At 34.6% G+C, this 19,524-nt stretch overlaps 1 protein-coding gene across 1 annotated transcript in view; it reads left to right on the forward strand.

Annotated features, from left to right (window-relative positions):
- Window positions 1-12,346, forward strand: part of HS6ST3 (heparan sulfate 6-O-sulfotransferase 3) — a 767,829-nt gene extending 755,483 nt beyond the window's left edge. Inside the window, exon 2 of the mRNA XM_003765782.2 lies at window positions 4,911-12,346. Coding sequence (XP_003765830.1) covers window positions 4,911-5,610 — 700 coding nt within the window. The 3' untranslated portion in view covers window positions 5,611-12,346. The remainder of the gene's footprint in view (window positions 1-4,910) is intronic.
- The last annotated feature ends 7,178 nt before the right edge of the window (window positions 12,347-19,524 follow it).

Below are 19,524 nucleotides of genomic sequence, written 5' to 3' on the forward strand. Positions count from 1 at the left end.
ACCTCAACCTTCTGAAGAGTCTTTACAAGATGATAATGTTTATCTTCTTTACTGATTGCTCTAGGATAAAGACTTGTTTTTACCACTAATATACAGGCATCAGTGGACACTGTCTATCTCTCTTAGGGTCATTCTCTACAAAAATCACATACCAACTGTTTCTCCTATTGTCTCAAAGTTTCTATGTTTTATGTACCTCCCACTCAATTCCTTCTTCTATTCTGTGGGATAGTCTCATTCATTTTATTAAGGGAGCTGAGATAATGGACATGTCTTGAAAAGACCTCTAAGAATTCATTGACTATCTACTTCCATAAATTTGGTTTTTTTTTTCTTTTCTGATGATTCCATCCTCAGATACTTCACCATTCTCTCTTCTTCATATATATAACATAAGAACAATTTTTAACCAACACTAAAATAAACCATTAATTATTTCAATTTTTCTTGAGCCCATTTGGTATTCTTTGTTTATAAATGAAAAAAATGATTAGAAGAAGGAGAAGGAAATTTTAACTCTATTCTCACTGTTTTTATAAGAGTTGGGTGTTCAGAAAACCTATTGGTTTATTTTAGTATGTGTCCAAATTCTTGTCTTTTTTTTGGCTGCTATGCAGGATCAATTTTTTAAAAAATGAGATAAAAGCTTGCTAAAGAAATTTTTAAATGTTATCTGTCATCCAGTGCCAAAACCATTATACCATTAAATATAAGAACATTGTATACTGCTATGTGAATGGCCCAGCTGTCCACTTTTATACCCCCATGTCATTGTTCATTTGAGTTATAAATTGATCCACTGCCTACCTGGCTGACAGAACCCTTAGGCATTTTAGACTTCTTCACAGATAATCACCTTTTGATTAGATTAGTTGTTATTGAATAAAATTTTCAGCAGCAAAATTTTTGAGCAAAATAAGAGTTTAGCCTTGATCAATTTCAGTCAGATGTGGAGATTAAGTAGATTTCCAAGATTGTACCATGGCTATTAGAAAGGAAAAGCAGGAAGGATGAATTCTGCAGTCCATTCTAACAAGTAGACAAAAGTATTTTCTTCATATTCTAGTCAGGTCCAAACTAAACCTTTGCTTTATCGAACCTTTGCAATCCTCATCCTTAAATCCTTTGAACTGCCATGAGTATTTAATCTGGCTCCTAAAATTAAGATGCTCTAATAAGGCTGACCTGTCATTTCACAGTCAAACGATTATTTGCCCACTTGTGTATTTTGTGTTTTGTTCAATTAACAAGGAAAATAGTTTTCCTTTATGATATCATTTGCCTGGCTTAAGGATATAGTAGGCTTTGGATACTTAAGAGAAAAGACTTCAGGCATCCTTCAATGTGTTTTATTGTTACTGCTATAATCATTATTGTGTTGTTATTCAATAAATTCTTAACTTAGAACTAACAATATGTACAGGATAACGAAATACAATCAGCCCCCATTGTCTACCTGAGAGACTCATAAACTGAACAAGTCACTATTTAGTATCAAAGTGAGGCTGACATGATCCCATATATGCTCTCCAAACACATTTTGCTGCAGAAACAAAACAAAACAAACAAATTTCTCATTTGTGGATACCATCAGCTTATCACAGTATTTCTTAGCTGTCTCTATCAGATCTACAACAGGGATATTGATGGAGAATTTTCTGAAGATTTAGTCTTGGAGAATGAAAAGGTAAAGGTTGAGGAATGGGGAGACAGTGTTTAAGAGAGGGTACTTCAATAACAGGATGTGGTATGTTAACCTCAGTCCAGTTTCACCATGACAAGTCAGGCTATTAGGGATTTAAAACAAAGATGCAGAGTTCCCTCAGATTCCACATTCTTAAATATTGGCCTCGGGATTCAAAGTCGCATTACTTAAAGCTCTAATCTCCATTGAACTTTTGGGAAATTCCCTTTTACTGATGGAATTGTTATTCTAGCATACTGGATCACTGTAATGTGATGTCTAAACAGAAGCTAGCAAATGTAGCCTCTAGAATCTCTTAAAAGTAAATAGATTTTCTTTTCTGATTTAAAATAAAGTGAATGTGTTTCTTTGGGTCTCTATTTTATGACTCTAAGAAGTTCCTTTTCTCCTTTAATTTGTACATGTTTTACATGATATAGGATTTAATATTTTAAGGTGATATAGAATAAAAAGTAATAGATATAAAAAAGAGAAATAAACTTTTCATCTTACAAAATAAACATCTTATCACGAAACATTGAATTTTTTCCCATTACTTTTTCTGTATGTTCATATGTTTTTGTATCAGGGTTAAGTTTGGCCCCAGAGTACCAGAATATTTTTGTCCATATTTTTGTCCATTTGCTCTTTCCTCTCATGTTTCTCTTTTAGGCTTGAGTCATGGTACAATGGGATAGCATCTTATACATCTGCAGTATAAATTTTCCATCCAAATGAAATTTCCACCCAACAACAACAACAAAAAAAAAGTCATTGGAATTAAACCATTAAACTAGATTAACTTAGCCTTTGGGGAAAAACATATTATTTGTCCATCACCCAGGCAAAAATCAGTTATCAATGAAGAATTTGTAAAGTTTTATGATCAAATCAAAGTTAAACTGTTGTTATAGAGAGGTAGAGCACCAGTGCTTTGCTTCTAATATTTCTGTTGTTATGCCTCTTCCTCTATTGTCTCAGTATAAAAGAAATAATTAACATTTTCCTATATTCTTAACTTTCTCAACTACTAACAAAAATTTTTAAGGAAAATCAATAAATTATCACTGAAATTACTGATTCTAGAGAAGGAGAGAGATCAACTGCTCAAGTTAGGCACAAATTCAGACGTGCTTTTCCCTTTATGCCCTTTAAGACATAAAGAGCAAAGGACATTTAGGGAAGAAATGAAATAGAATATGGAAGCTAGGTATCTTTCTGACATCTTCTCTTCCACTTTATTTCTTCATGTTAAGAATATGACTTCACTCTTGAGTGAAATATTATGAATTTGCAGAATATAATATCATGAGGGTTTTATTTTATGTATCCCAAAGGATTTGGAGAGCTGTGTTGTTTCTCTTCTCTACTAGCATAATCAAGATAGTTATCTGTACCATGATGTAGAATATCCCTGATGACCTAAGTTGGATAAACCATAGCAATAGTTCTTCAATTATATATCTGAAAGTACTTGCAGTGGGTCCATGAGATCAAAATTAATTACATAACAGTGCTATCATACTTAAATGTCTAATACAACAAATATCAGTAGCCATAAAAAATTTTTAACAAAAGCTTTTGGAGAAAGGTTCTTGATAATGTTTAAGATTATAAGGGAGTCTACATATTACAGAAAGTAAAGTATACCCAAAAGCATAATGAAAGTAAAGTATATCTTATTCTCCTTTACATACTGAAATATATATATAAAGGAGTTGATAATAAGACATCTTCTAGGGTGGTTGGGAAGATAAAATGAGTTACTTGTGAGGCCTTTAGTGGAGTGTCTGTCACATAGGAGGTGCTTAATAAAGGTCTGTTTCCTTTCTTATTCTTCTATTTAAAAAATAGTAATATATTGACAACAATAATATGTGATCATATAATGTATATTATAATAAATATGATTACATATAATAATAAAAAAAAGATTATAAGGGAGTCTGGGCCCAAAAGTTAAAAATTTGTTGTGCTATAAGATTGCAGCATGTTTTTAGTTTTTGTGGTAAGTTTTCTTGTGTTCATTCAGAAGACTGCTCATTTCTTGCAGATGTCTTTGACATTTCACAGGTTTTAAGATTGAATGATTTTAATAAATACATTAATTAAGCACTTACTATATATCCAGTGTTGTGCCTTAAGTCCTGGAGACACAAATAAGAAAAGGAAGACAATCTCTGCCCTAAAGAAATTCAAACTAATTTTGAGAGATATTACACAAAAGAAAGTTTGATTGTAGGATATTTGGCAAGGCTCAGGAAACCTTGTTTTGGTAGTAACCATAGGTAAGATAACAATGACATAAAAGAAGAACAGATGGAAAGAACTAGAAACCTTGGGATTAGCATTGTTAGAGTATATTTTAAGGTCTGTTCTCACCAGAAAAAAAAATAAGAGTTGGTGACATTCACTTGTCTAAGTGTTCTGAATAGTAATGCTGCCTGTGGAGCCTAGCTGGGTCAAGGAAAGGAAGGAAAAGGAGGATACTCCCAGAAGTGGCTGATTTTCTATGACCCTTGAAATAATGACATAAATTACCTAAAAGAGACACTTTCAATCTCTAACCATCATAAAGATGATCAGTAAAAGACTTTTTCTCTGTATGGTCCATTTCCTTTTTTTTTTTTTTTTTCCTAAACTTGAGCAGAGGTTCCTAATAGTTTATGTATGTGACATAAGGACCTTTAACAGACTAGTGAAATCCATAGACTTTTCTTAGAATACTATATAAATGCAGACAATGAAATACATAGAATTGAAAAGGAAACAAATTAGTCGAAATAGTTATCAAAAAAATTTGATATTGATCACAGTTTGAAAATCTCTTATTTGTATGATCTCTAGTGTTCTCTTGTAACTATAACATTTTATGATCAATAATTCTGTGATTCAATCTAGAAAGTGGCAGAAGTACCAAAACCTTTTCTAGCTAGGTGGAGTAGACTCTAGAAAGACTAGAGTTTGAATCCTTCTTTACATATTTCCTAGCTATATCGTCCTAAGCAGGTCACTTAACCTGATTTTCTCATCTGTGTAGTGAAAACAGTAATAACACCTAACTTACAGAATATAGAAACTAAATGAAATAACAGGTAAAGCACGTTACAAACTTTAAAATGCTTTGTAAATTCTAGCTATTGTTGATAACTAGCCTAGTTATAATAATAGTCTAGTTATTGATTTATTTTTACAATTCTTAACTTTCTTTTGTAATTTATTCTAGGAATTTCTACTATATCACAATGCTGAGGGATCCAGTGTCCCGTTACCTGAGTGAATGGAAACACGTCCAGAGAGGGGCCACTTGGAAGACATCTCTTCACATGTGTGATGGGAGAAGCCCGACTCCAGATGAGCTGCCTACCTGCTACCCAGGGGATGATTGGTCTGGTGTCAGCCTGAGGGAGTTTATGGATTGTGGCTATAATCTAGCCAACAATCGCCAGGTTCGTATGCTGGCAGACCTTAGCTTGGTGGGATGCTACAACTTGACTTTTATGAATGAGAGTGAGCGGAATACGATCCTGTTGCAGAGTGCCAAGAATAACCTGAAGAACATGGCCTTCTTTGGGCTTACAGAATTTCAGCGGAAAACTCAGTTCCTTTTTGAGAGGACATTCAATCTCAAGTTCATCTCCCCCTTCACACAGTTCAACATCACAAGGGCCTCTAATGTGGACATCAATGAAGGGGCCCGCCAGCACATCGAGGAGCTGAATTTCCTGGACATGCAACTTTATGAGTATGCAAAAGACCTTTTCCTACAACGCTACCATTACACCAAACAGCAGGAACACCAGAGGGACAGGCAGAAGAGGCGGGAGGAGCGGAAGCTGCTAAAGGAGCATCGGGCTCATCAGTGGCAGAAGGAGGATGAGACGACTGTCACAGAGGACTATAACAGTCAAGTAGTCCGATGGTGACATATTCTGTTTCTCCTCCCATGGAGGTAGGAGGACCATGGACAATGTTGGTGTTTTGCTGAATCATCTAAGGGAGTGATCAAAATGAGCCATGATTTCTGAGTGTATGAGACCTGATTTGAACATCTGCCCTTCCTCTATCTTTTTCCTCCCTTAAATTTTAACCAGCTGAAGGAGTAGTTCCTCTTGTTTTTTTCTTGACATTTTTCAATGATATTAAATATGGTAGAATGACATCCCAAACAAACAACTCTAAAAGACTTACACCAAGATGGGGAACCAAGAAGTCTGTTTTTAATCTTCTTCTTTTCATCTGCACAATAGAAGAATGATATAAGAAGTCAAAGCCAGCAGTGACATAAATGTAATATCCAAGCTGGGGCTTGGGAGTTCTGTAGAAATCGGTCTGTTTTAACAATATCTTTGTAACAGTATTGTAGGACTATTTATAGGGATCAAAAAAGGAAGAGAGAGAGGAAAAAAGAAAAACAATTGTAGATTCTGAATCAAAAAAAGAAGAGAATGTCATCTACTGCTGTGTTGAATCCATGCTAGAGGATGAAATATGTGGGCCCTTCTTCACCTTTTGACTATGAATGGCCCAACTCTGGATGTGTCTTAGAACACAAACAAAAGGCAACCACTGCTGCCCTAGTCTTACTGTGAACATCATCCTAGGCAGAGGCCAAAAAACTTCCCCATCATCCTTTTCTAAAAATAAGGTCCTGTTAAGTGACTGAGTATAGCCATTTAAAAAAAGATCATAATTAGTGATCTCTCACCTATAAGTGGATGCCATTTTTTTTCCTAAAAATTGAAAATGGAACTGGAAATAAGATATAAGGAAAGTGGTGTCCATCAAATGAAGCATATTTATTAAATGAATATGTGTATTTTTCCAAGGAAAATGGAAGCATCTATCTTTCTTGTTATAACACTGCCCATAGGACTTAAATTCTGCTATGATAATGGAACTGTAAAGTTTTAGCGTGAAATTTGATAAGGCAGCTAGCATGTGTACAAGGTTATTGTCCTCAAGTTGTTCTATGAATAACATTATACACTGGCTACCATGAATGAGTGTTTGATATGGGATAATAATTCCAGATTTTCAGTGAGACAGGACTTAATGATGTCTCAATATCTTCACTCTAATACATTTTTCTTCATTCTTAAACCTTTGATTGTTGTAGGAATAAATCTGTGATAATACTTAATACATGAAACCATGATATATCAAATTGGAAGCTGATGCTCCTCAGATATTTCCCATTCTTCTTGACCTTGTACAAATGACATGAACAAAATAAACAGGAAAATAAATGAAAACCTATGAAATTGTGGGAGAAGGAATGTCTGTAATGTATTCTGTCATGTCATCAATTACATAGAAGGATGTGGATGCCTTGAAAGATGAAGCTGGAAAGTTCCTACCAGAAGCATGACATGAACACAAGTAGGATCTGCAAAGTGAATTGGAAAAAATATTTATTTTTGGTGATCCAAGTTAAAAGTTTGGAAGGCAACTGACTTTCTTGAACTATCCATCTCACCCTCAACATAAGTCCCTTGGGTTGGAGAGTCCATAAATCATTCAATTAATGAAACTTCATTGAGTGACTAGTGAAAGCAAGGGTATGTGTCATGTACTGAAGGAAGAGAGGAATTCTTTAGACAAATATTTGATGGTGATGAAAGGGTAGATGAGTTCTTTCTTCCATGATCCTCAATTGAGTCAGTAATCCCATTATCCATAAACAAAAGCTAGAGTTAGATCTAGATGAGTGGGTGATGGAGTCAAACACTGACAGCAGCATCCCTTCAGTATCTGGGATGAGCCAGCTGATGTTACTCAGATGGGTTTGTTTGTTATCCATGAGGATGGTGTAAGGTTAATAGTTTCAATTTCACTGTGGCCTAAAGCCTAAAGCATGTGGGAAGTCACTCCCTCTCCACCCCACACATGTATATCCCTCCACCCCATCAAAAATGTCATTATCATGAATGAGTTGGCAACTCTACTTTTGGAGCCATGAAAAGAAAATATAAAGGGGCCACATAAATATGTCTCATTAGATGATAGAGATTAATTTGACAATAGATTTGTCTGACAAGACATCAGTGTTTTCCATCCTGATGATTTGTCTGTAAGGTGGGGAGGGGAAATAAGGAGAAGGGAGAAAAAAGAGAGTTACAGCTGGAATTAATGAGCAGATTTTTACAGCTTTATTTTTTTTGCTGTGAATATGGTATGGTTCTGCTGAGACTGGCAGTGCTGCAAATTTTCCCTTCTGCCTGCTGCTGGGGGAACATACACAAGTAGGCATGCACATGGGCAGGTGAACACACCGTGTGTGACACACACACACACACTTTGCAGTAATGATCCAGCTTTATGTCATGTGGAATTCAAAATAAGTTAGGGAGCCTTTGAATTTTTTTTGTTGTTAATCTCACTTTTAAAATATTGGCAAGGAATTAATGCATCTCTAAGCTGTCAACTACTAACATCATGCTGTTCCTGAGGCAGAGGGAATTTATATCCCAAGGCTTTCCCCAGCATCATTGCTGCTTGCTTGATATGTGGAGCTCCACTGGAGATGGGATATCAGGCTATTCAGAAGGGCAGCCATCTATTTGGCTTGGCCCAAGGCCAAGATTTAGCATATTTAACAGGCAGCCCTAGTCTTGATCTGTTATATTCTTTTAATAGAAAGCAGCCTCTGCAATGGTCTCAAATCTGCAAGGTACTAAGAGGATAATATGGTAATGTAAGCGGAAAGGTGAAGAGGTACTATCTTCACTGCAAACCAAATTCATACCTGCTAGCTGAGTGGAAGATTATTATCTAACTATTACCCGGGCCTGGGCAGTCTTACAAGTTAAGTCAGCAACTTTAAGATGAAAACACAAATCAATTCTAGTTATTGCAGTATCCAAAGCTCCAGAACAGCAAGAAAAAAAAAGCAAACAAACAAAAAACCCTAGGGAGTTCCATATTGGATGAAATCCAATCAAACTCAGCTCTACATCCACTAGCCTTTCACTTTCTCTCTGCAGTGGTTCTCTCCATAGCCTGACCATACTGTGGGTTTACAAATGGTTTTATTAAGGACAATAAATATTTATGAAGTGCCTCCTACATGCAAGGCACTAAGATATATGAGTCCCACTCTGCTTTCTTTAGACAAATGTTTGGCTAACCAAAGAGATCCAATGTGTTCCCTTTTCTTGATGAGTATATAAAACTGGGGTATACTTGTTAATCTTTGATAAAGTCAGTGATATCCCCAGATAATAGTATAATGCACACTATCCATAAGAAATTCAGAAGCCAGAGTCCTTGCCCTTAAATGTAATCTTGTACAGTTTTATCTGCTTTCACTAAAGTACTGAGATTTGGAGACTCAACTGATAGGATTAAAGTAAACTTCTTTCAAATGTCTGAAAAGAAGAAGTATTGTCTTTGGGGATTGATTCTACTAGGTAGGCTATTAAAAGTAACTGTTAGTACAGGGTTTTAAGAAATAGATCTTAGGTGTGGGGGAATAATCTGATTTTGAGGGGGATGCCATTTGTTTCATGACATACCTGTATTTCATCTGCTTTAACTAAAATATTGCAATTTGGAGATTTAATTGATGTTACTAAAGTAAATATCTTTCAAAGGACTAAAATAAGGAAATATTGTCTTTGGGGATTGATTCTAATAGGTAGATTATTAAAGGTAACTATTGGTACAGGTTTTTAAGAAATACATCTAAGGTATAGGGGAATAATGTGCTATAAATCAGGAGTTTTGAGGGGTTGCCATTTATTTCATGATATACCCATATCTTATAAGATAAAAGTGAGATCAAGAATAATGTCTAAATTTTGTTTAGAACTTTCTATTTTGCAATATTTGATCAATTGCAATATTGAGCGATCAAAAATTGATCAATAAACATTTCAAGTATCTCCAAAGTGGCAGGCACCATGCCAGGTGCTAGGTAAACAAAGATAAAAATTAAATAGTCCCTCAAATTAAATAGTCCCTTAAATAGATTAAATATAATCTTCCACTTAAGAAGATTACATTCTATCAGGGGAGAATGTGTGTGTGTGTGTCTGTACGCAGACAGACACACACACACACACACACATATGTATAAAGAGAGAGAGAGAGACAGAGAGAAAACGTGCAAAATAAATATAAAATTAATACAGCTTGACTTATGGAGAGAGGACTCTTAACAATTAAAGGTTGAGGAAAAACTGTATGTAAAAGTTTGTTCATGAGCTGAATCTTGAAGGGATTTCTAGGAGGAAGAGATACATTTCTAGGAGAAAGAATACATTGTAGAAATGAGAAATGACCACTGTGTAAATATAGACATAGGAGATCCCTCCAGTACGTTTCTTTGGTTTTTGTTTTAGAAAATAGAGCCACTATTATTTTCCCCAATCAACAGCTAAAGAAACAGAGGCTCAGAGAAGCTAAGTGAGGTCACATCTCTAAATGTGTGTGGAAGCTAGAATAGATCACTTGATCATATGGACTCCAATGGGTATTTTTTGTTTGTTTGTTTTCTATTCATCATGCTGTGATGATGGATAATTCCTAGAGTTAGAAGAAAGAAGAAAATGGAAAACCTCAATTTTGACATTCTCTACAATAATCTTCTCATGGAACTAACTACCAGTACATTGTAGGTTAGCCCTACAATGAAATTCAACTTGCCGTGGCTTCCTGATGGGTGTGATAAAAATCAGTGAATACTAAATAGTATTTGATATAAAGTAAGAGAGGAGAGGGGAAAAAAAGCTATGTGATCTTTATTCTAATATAATTGCAATTTCCAGAATAAAGAATAAATAAGCAGAATAAATGTTTATTGAATCATTTTTTTTAAAAGTAGATATAATCTCTGTTTATTTGTTTAATAACTGGCCTAAGAGTAAATAGAAGACAACCACCTATTAGGGATGTGGATTAGCCCTGACCCCTCAAAAACTTCAACCCTTAACTCTGTGGTAATGCTTGAAATTTTAGATTTCTTTGGATCTTAAATGATTTTTGTCTCCAAAAATTCCAGATTAAAAAATAGATGCTCTTTTTGGGAGGGGGATTTGGGCTTAGTAATCAGAAATAATACCATAAAGAAAGTAGTTCTCAATTACCACCTCAATATCAAAAGGTTACTAATGCCTTTCCACTTTTCACAGCCAATTGAGAACAATGACTCATAGAAATAGGACAAAAGAAAGATGCCTGATTTTAAGGCAAAATTCTAGGATTAGAGACTTAGATACTCAAAGGTGAGACAAGAAGGTTCCAAAATAAACTTTTTCTACCACCCAGTTTTGCCAGGGCTGGCCCTTTGGCAGATTATAATTTTCTGGGCACTGGCAGCAAAAGTAGAAAATAAAAGATTATGAGGAAATAGACAGGAACACTGGGGCAAATACAACAAAAATTAAAATAGTCCACTATAAAATCCATTATTGGATTTTTTTGGATTATTTTATGGAATGAAGATAAGATGGGAAGGATCAGAACTAACCAGAGCAGTGGGCAAGGAATCATCACACTTCAGTCATCTGTACTTCTATCTTCTGATAATCATATTTTCACTGACAGACAAATTGTACCCCTCTAATATCCTCCAAGATATCCAAACTTCCTGCCTACTTATTTGCCTACAGCTTTGTAGACAATAGCTCCATACATATATTAGAGTTACCTGGGGACTCATCCATACTCCTTTCCCCAATACTTCCTGACTTCCCTTCCTATTCTTCTTAGGCCTTTTATTTATCTATTCTTTCCCAATTCAGTTAGTACTTATCATCAAATATTCTGCCTCTCTCTAGCATATCTGGTCACTTCAAATTTAACATTGAAATTGTTTAGTAAACTTGCCCTTGGAAGTGTCCCAGATATGAGACCTAGGCAGATTTACTGCTTCATTAATGTCTTCAAATCCTATTGACAAAAGGTAAATTGATAGACTCAACCCATTGGGAAGAGGAGCTGCATTTGTCAGAGAAATGCATGGCTTTATAAATAGGAAATGTCTGTGAGACTTTACTGCCCTTAATACCTAGAACATTGCCTGGAGCCTCTGATTAGTCTAGATTCTAAGATCCCAAAGCACAAGTGGCTGATGAGCTCATGTTCTAAGCTATTTGAAGAAAAGATAAGAATTTTAAACTTGGTGGCCCACCAGATCACTATGCTAGCATTCTTGTTCTGCTTCTGGGCAGTGACAAATCCAAGCACAAGTGTCAGTAGTGGAAAGGTTGAATCTTCTTTGGTGACAGCAGTGACATGTTCTGATGAAATAAATCTCTTGAATGTTTCGATTGTTATCAGGTTTTTCTACCATCATTTCCCTTAATACATTCCCCCAGTGATTGCAACAATATTTTCTATATTTTACTTGTATTCCTTTTCATTACAAAAAAAAAAATCAATTATACATTAGAAGGAAAACCTGAATTTTCCATCTGGTGCCACATTTTAGGTGAAAAGGTAGTTATTCAGTAGATGGTAATTATTTTGTCCTGAGGGACTTTCCCTTTGTTTCTGTGCAATAATGTGTATGAACTTGGCTACTCCAAGACTGTATTGTGCATTATCAACTTTTCTTGCTATTTAAAAATGGATAGTTTGTAGAACTGAGGATTTTCATTGATGTAAAGCACAATTTAATGAATAAGTTAACATATTAAACCATTGTGATGTCAAGAACAATTGTTTCCTCCTGTGTGTTTGTCAGTATTTTCCTATAGAAGGAGGGAAGTGTTGCTTAAACACTTGAAGGAATTGGTAAAAAATGCATACACAGAGTAGGCTTTGCCACACACTAATGATCCATGATTTGTTAGGGGAATTTTAAATAGCCAAGGCAGAGAAATAATAGATGGGGACAACCAGTAACCTGAGCCCAGAGAGAATTCCATAGGGATTTCGAATGCACGCACGTACTTCTTAGAATCAGAAAAGGTAAAGGAGAGAAAAGAAAAGGAAAGGGAGGAAGTGATGGAGAGTGAAGTGAGAGAAGCAGAAAAATGATTTACATAACAATACTGTTAGAACAAACAACTATGAAGACTTCAGATCCCTGAACAATACAATAGCCAACCAGAAATCCAGAGGATTGAAGATGAAGCATACTTCCTGTCTCCTCATAGAAAGGGGATGGATTCAAGATGAATGAGATGTGTATTTATGGACATGGCTATCTTTTTTCTTTTAAATTTTGGTTGTGGTAAAGAAAATAAATGATTATTAATTTAAAAATAAAATTATATTAAACTATTTAAAAGAGAAATGGGGTATGATGATATAGAAAGAGAATTGAATTTAAAGTCTTAAGGCTCAGTTTTGAACCTCAGTTGAGCCCAACACCAGCATTTAACCACTATACTCCTCAATTTCCATATCTGTAAAATGTGTGTAATGATTCTTGAACTACCTATCTCACAGGGTTTTTTTTGAGGACAGAATAAAATAATGTATAAAAGTATAAGGTTCTAATTAATCATAAATTATTAGCATTTGAGACCAGATAGAAATAATTTCACTTTTAATTTATTATTTTATTTTAATATAATTATGTTTTATTCCCTCCCCTCCAATTACATGACCAGAAATGTTGTAGCATTCATTTTTATAAAGTTTTGAGTTCCAAAGTTTTTTTTTACCCAATCCTCTCTTTCTTCCCTCTTCTCTTCCAAAGAAACTAGGCAGTTTGATCTTGTTTATACATGTACTATCATATAAAACATATTTCCATTTCCATCCATAAAACATATTTAGTCACAGTTTTTAAAAAGGGAGTCAGATCAAAAGAAAAAAAAAACAAGAAAGAATGAAATGGGGAAAAAAAATACATTAATGTGCATTCAGAGTCCATCAGTTCTTAATTACAGAGAGCATTTTCCTTTATGAGAACTTTGTACTTGTATTGGATCGTTGTACTACTGAGAAGAACTTAGTCATTCATAGCTGATCCTCACATGATTCTGATAATATGTACAATGTTTTCCTGGTTCTACTCATTTCACTTTGCATCAGTTCATTGCACAATACTATTCCATTACAATTCCCCAATTGATGGGCCTCCCCTCTATTTCAGATATTTTGCCACCATGAAAAGGGCAGCTATAATTTATTTTTTGCACATATAGGTCTTTTCCCCTTTTGTATGTACTCTTTGGGATACAGACTGAGTAGTGGTATTGCTTTATTGTTTTAAATCAAGACTTTTCTCAGAGTTTCAATATATCATTTAAAAAAAAGGCTATAGTTATAGTTCCTAGTAAGATAGGGCAGGGAGGAGAAAAAGTCAGAAAGGTAATTAAGTACCAGTTGAATACTTCATTCAGTCAAAAATCTGAGTTCTGACCTCCAAGACCATTTCTATATTAACCATTTAAGTAAGATTTTTAACCTTGTAAAATTTATTTTCTTTGGCTTAGTGAACTGTGAAGACTGGAAATATGAAGTAGATCCAACAAATGGAACTGTACATAATGAAATAGCTTGAAGAGACTTTAGAAGTCATTTAATAAAATAAGGAAATGAAAATAGGATAGAGAATGGTGAGGTGGCTTATTTAAGATCATACACTTTTAAAAAAAATAATTATAGCTTTTTATTGACAGAACCCATACCTGGGTAACTTTTTACAGCATTATCCCTTGCACTCACTTCTGTTCCGACTTTTATCCTGCCTCCCTCCATCTCCTCCCCCAGATGGCAAGCAGTCCTATACATGTTAAATATGTCACAGTAAGTCCAATATATGTGTGCAGAACTGAACAGTTCTCTTGTTGCACAAGAAGAATTGGATTCAGAAGGTAAAAATAATCCGGGAAGAAAGACAAAAATCCATACAGTTTACATTCATTTCCCAGTGTTCCTTCTCTGGGTGTAGCTGCTTCTCTCCATCATTGATCAATTGAAACTGAGTTAGATCTTTTCTTTGTCAAAGAAATCCACTTCCATCAGAATACATCCTCATACAGTATCATTGCTGAAGTATATAATGATCTCCTGATTCTGCTCATTTCACTCAGCATCAGTTCATGTGAGTCTCTCCAAGCCTCTCTGTATTCATCCTGCTGGTCATTTCTTACAGAACAATAACATTCCATTACATTCATATACCACAATTTACCCAATCATTCTCCAATTGATGGGCATCCATTCATTTTCCAGTTTCTAGTCACTACAAACAGGGATGCCACAAACATTTTGGTACATACAGGTCCCTTTCCTTTCTTTAGTATCTCTTTGGGGAATAAACCCAATAGTAACACTACTGGATCAAAGGGTATGCACAGTTTGATAACTTTTTGGGCATAATTCCAGATTGTTCTCCAGAATGATTGGATTCATTCACTCCACCAACAATGCATCAAAGTCCCAGTTTTTCTACATCCCCTCCAACATTCATCATTATTTTTTCCTGTCATCTTAGCCAATCTGACAGGTGTGTAATGGTATCTCAGAGTTGTCTTAATTTGCATTTCTCTGATCAATAGTGATTTGGAACACTCTTTCATATAAGTGAAAATAGTTTCAATTTCATCATCTGAAAATTGTCTGTTCATATCCTTTGACCATTTATCAATTGGAGAATGGCTTGATTTCTTATAGAGTCAATTATATATTTTGGAAACGAGGACTTTATCAGAACCTTTAACTATGAAAATGTTTTCCCAGTTTGTTGCTTCCCTTCTAATCTTAATTGCATTAGTTTTGTTTGTACAAAGACTTTTTAATTTGATATAATCAAAATTTTCTATTTTGTGATCAATAATGATCTCTAGTTCGTAAGTTCACACACTTAAAGCTATGTAGGAGGCTGAATGTTAAATCTAGAATCAGGAAGACTTGATCAAATTATCCTTAGCTACTTACTAATAGTGTGACTTTGGGGCAATGCTTTCATCTCTTTCAGACTTTGTTTCACTATAAGATGAAGATCCTTATCTGTAAAATGAGCTGTAGAATGAATTGCAAATCATTCTAGTATCTTTATCAAAAAAAAAAAAAAAAAAAAACCCACAGCTGAAATGACTGAACAACAAATAAATGAGAATAATAGCTCCCAGGTCATAGGATTATTACAGTAGTCAAATGTGATAATATGAGCAAAGTGCTTTTCAATCCTTATTCTTTATATGTCTTTTTATATATTGCATATAATTATATGATAATTATTCTTGTTATTATTAACTATTATAGGATGAAATTCTAAGTCTCTTGACATATATATATATATATATATATATATATATATGCTTTCCTCTTCACTTATATTTACACAAGAGTCTAGATGAAAAAGATGAAGCCCAAAGGCCTAATATCATGGGAATAATGAGAAGCAAAGGAATTCCTAAAGGAAGTGTTGAGTTGAAATAAAAAAAAACTGAGATACTTGGCAAAGCAAGGGATGCCTAATGGAGAATGACAGCAACAGAGATTCATTAGTTACTTCCTACTTTTCTCCAATTATAGGTTAAGGATGAATGGATAGTAAGAATATCAAGGAAGGCATGCTCAGGATTGGAAAAGTGACATCCAATCCTTTTACCAAAGTCACGTACAATTGAAATGTTAATTAGAGATAATGAAAAAAAAATAATGTTGCTCATAAAAAAGTTGATTCAGGTTAATGCTAATTCATCTTGCCTAAAAAATTCCTCTGAAAACAACTTGAGTGCTCAATCACAAATAACTAACATTAACCCAAGGTCTGCCAGAATTTTTCTAAGTCTTATTACCCCATTTTATAGATGAAGAAATTGAGGCCCTGGAAGATTAAGAGATTTGACCATAATCACATAACCAGGAATTCCACCTAGGTAATGTGATTGAATATAAGGTTTTCTGGCTTAAAAGTCAGTGTTCTAGCCTCTCTCATGTAATTTTTAAATGATAACTATAGCTCAGATTATAGATTATGCTATCAGCTATTATGCTATAGATAGCTAGTCTTTCCTTAAAGCACTTGATAAAAAATGTTTGCCAAGTTTTTGCTAAAAGGCACCTACTGAATGCTCTTTTTTAAAATTAAAGCTTACTAAAAATGTTGTGGCAAGTTTTTGTTAAAAGGCACCTACTGAATGTTCATTTTTTTAATTAAAGCTATTTTATTTTCAAAACATATGCATAGATAATTTTCAGCTTCAGAGATCAACTAGCCTAATAAACCTAAATTGCTATTTATTCTTTGTTTTGTAGAGGTCCAAAAACATCTTGGATGAAATTTTGATTTGCTTGTCCATTGGATTTAAGTGAATCAGAGTAATTAGCCCCACTTTCTCAAAGTCCAGGGGCAGGACAAAAGTCAAGACAACTGACAATGGCCTGTGACACTGTGGATGACCTTGACATTTTCAATTTCTGACCAACTCTAAGCACTGCACTGTATCTGCTTCAGCTACCTCTATTACTGTTGGAACCAATTATTCCCATCTGCCCATTCTGCTGGAGAAAATCTTCACATGCTTGGGGTAGACATCCTCCTAAATCACCAACAGTTTTGGGGTTTGTTGATTACCCTCAACCTTCCATCTGCCAAGAGTGTGGCCACTCTAAGTTTAATCAGCTTCTTGGAGCCGCAGAAGAGAGTTGAGTGAAAGTGAACATCAAAGGTGGATGAGCACCAGAGCTGCTTATCCTTCCTGAACACTATGCATTACCACCAAAGGACTGAGACTTCATGCTAAGTGCTTTTTTTGTTGGCACACAATGCTGGGAAACCCCACGATGTGTCATATTTTAAAAAAAAATTAAATATTGAACTAAATTCACCTTATTCATTATTTCTGCACCTATATTTATATGCCTTCTAAATCTACATCTTTGTTGTTTATGGCAATTGTTGAATTTCAGTAATTCATTAGAGTATTTTCTTTTCTCAATGCAAAGTGAATCTGACTTCCACAATATTGGCAATAGAAGCACCATGTGAGTAGGATTTATGTTTTTTTTTTAGGTTATGTCATCCTCCAAGTGTCTCTGAATGAGATAGCACAGATTGGTTTGTGATTTGAACTGTTATAGAGTGGGCAACAAGAGTTATTTTCCAATTCAAAGTCCCTGTACTAGTGAGGAATGTTGGCATTTATATGATCATTTAAATTATTCAAACATTTGTTGCATATGAAATTTGAAACATCATTTCATGAAGATAAATAGGAAATGATACCTTCAAAAGCTGATGTTCTGAAACTGCTTGCAAGGTACATTTAGATTTTGAGATGGCATTGTTCATTATGAATGAATTTTCCTCATCTCTAAAATTAGAGGACTGGATTAAATGAACTCCATGTTCATCTAAAGAAGTCTTTTAGTTCTAATGGCCATGTAATAGTTCAATGAGATTTTTTATAGGAATTCTGTGCCTATTGTACAAATAGTTTTTCAGAGTTTAATATAATAAAATCATAGTATCTGACATTTAGAGGACATTAAAATATGCAAAGTGTATTTCATGCATTATCTGATTTAAGCCTCACAACAACTCTCTGAAAAATGTATTACCAGTATCACTACACCCATTTTGTGGATGAGAAAAATGAGGTTCAGAAAAACTAAACCATGTGCCTATGGCCACACAACTATTTAGCTGTAGAGGTAAAATGTGAACCAGGTTTCTCTTTACTCCAAATCCAACTGTTTTCCCATTATGCCAAAACAATGTCTTCCCTCAGAAGAATCAAGCTCTTTGAGGGCAGGAACTTTCTTTCTTTCTCTTTATATTTGTATTCTCAGGACTTAGCACAGTGTCTGACAAATAGTACATACTATTTTTGTTGACTTGACATGGATTCAAATCGTGGAAAGAAACAGGGAGAGAGAAAATACTTGAGCAGAGCATTCTGTACTATAGATAAAGAGATTTAATAACAGCTATTTTTTTAAAAAACAGATAATTTTAAAGTATGGAAAGTATCTCAAATATTTTACTTCATTTGATCTTCTTAACAACACTTTAAGATAGCTATTAAAAGTATTTTTATCCCTGTTTTGGAGTTGGGGAAACTGAGTTACCAGTCACAGTTAACAAGTGGTAAAGGTAGGATTTATGGCTCAACACATTTTAGGTAAATGGATTAAATAATAGCTGCTGGCAATATTTTTTAAAATCCAATGCTTTTCGTTGTTGTGCACATGTTCATTGGCAATCTCAGCTCTAGAATGAGATTTATAGAATTAAAAGTGAAAGAGAACAGTATGCAGGAAAGGTAAATGAGTTAATATGCAAAACCACCCTGATCATTTTTTCTAGAGCTAGGCAGGTGCTGCTGCACTCTGCTGTTCCTCCTCATAAAGACAGGTGTTAGGCTGCAGGAAGTCATTAAATCCTTGCAACTCAGCCCATGGGTCCCAGGATGGACTTCAGGGATACTGCCAGTAAAATGTGATTAAAAAACATGTTGCTGTCTTCCAAAGATGCTAATACTAGTATTTCCTGTTTGTATGTCCAGCTAAAAGAACTCTTTCACAGACACCTGAAATACTCCATCATAGTTACTATAGAGCATCCATTGTCCACACTGAACTCACATATTACAATTGCTACCCAGGAAAGATGACTGAGAGGAAGAGAGAAACTTGAGAAAGTAGAAAACCCATTTGAAATGGGAGCCAGACACTTTAGTTTAAATCTGAATTTGATTTCCTATCTTCTTGGTTGAGCATTAGTTTTGGCACCTAGGTAAAGTCCATCATTGAAAATATAGAGGAATTCAAGCTGGTTTGAAAGCAGAAATGTTTTATTAGGAAGAAAATCAGACATTAGTACTGAGGCACTCAATTCAAAGAATTAGGGAACTTATAGTCCAGAGGAGAATTATGTTTGAATATCACAAAGGGGAGGTTTGAGTAAGGTTGGAGAAAAGAGTAGA

The sequence above is a fragment of the Sarcophilus harrisii genome, chromosome 3 (assembly GCF_902635505.1).
Source record: "Sarcophilus harrisii chromosome 3, mSarHar1.11, whole genome shotgun sequence".
Classification (NCBI taxonomy): domain Eukaryota; kingdom Metazoa; phylum Chordata; class Mammalia; order Dasyuromorphia; family Dasyuridae; genus Sarcophilus; species Sarcophilus harrisii.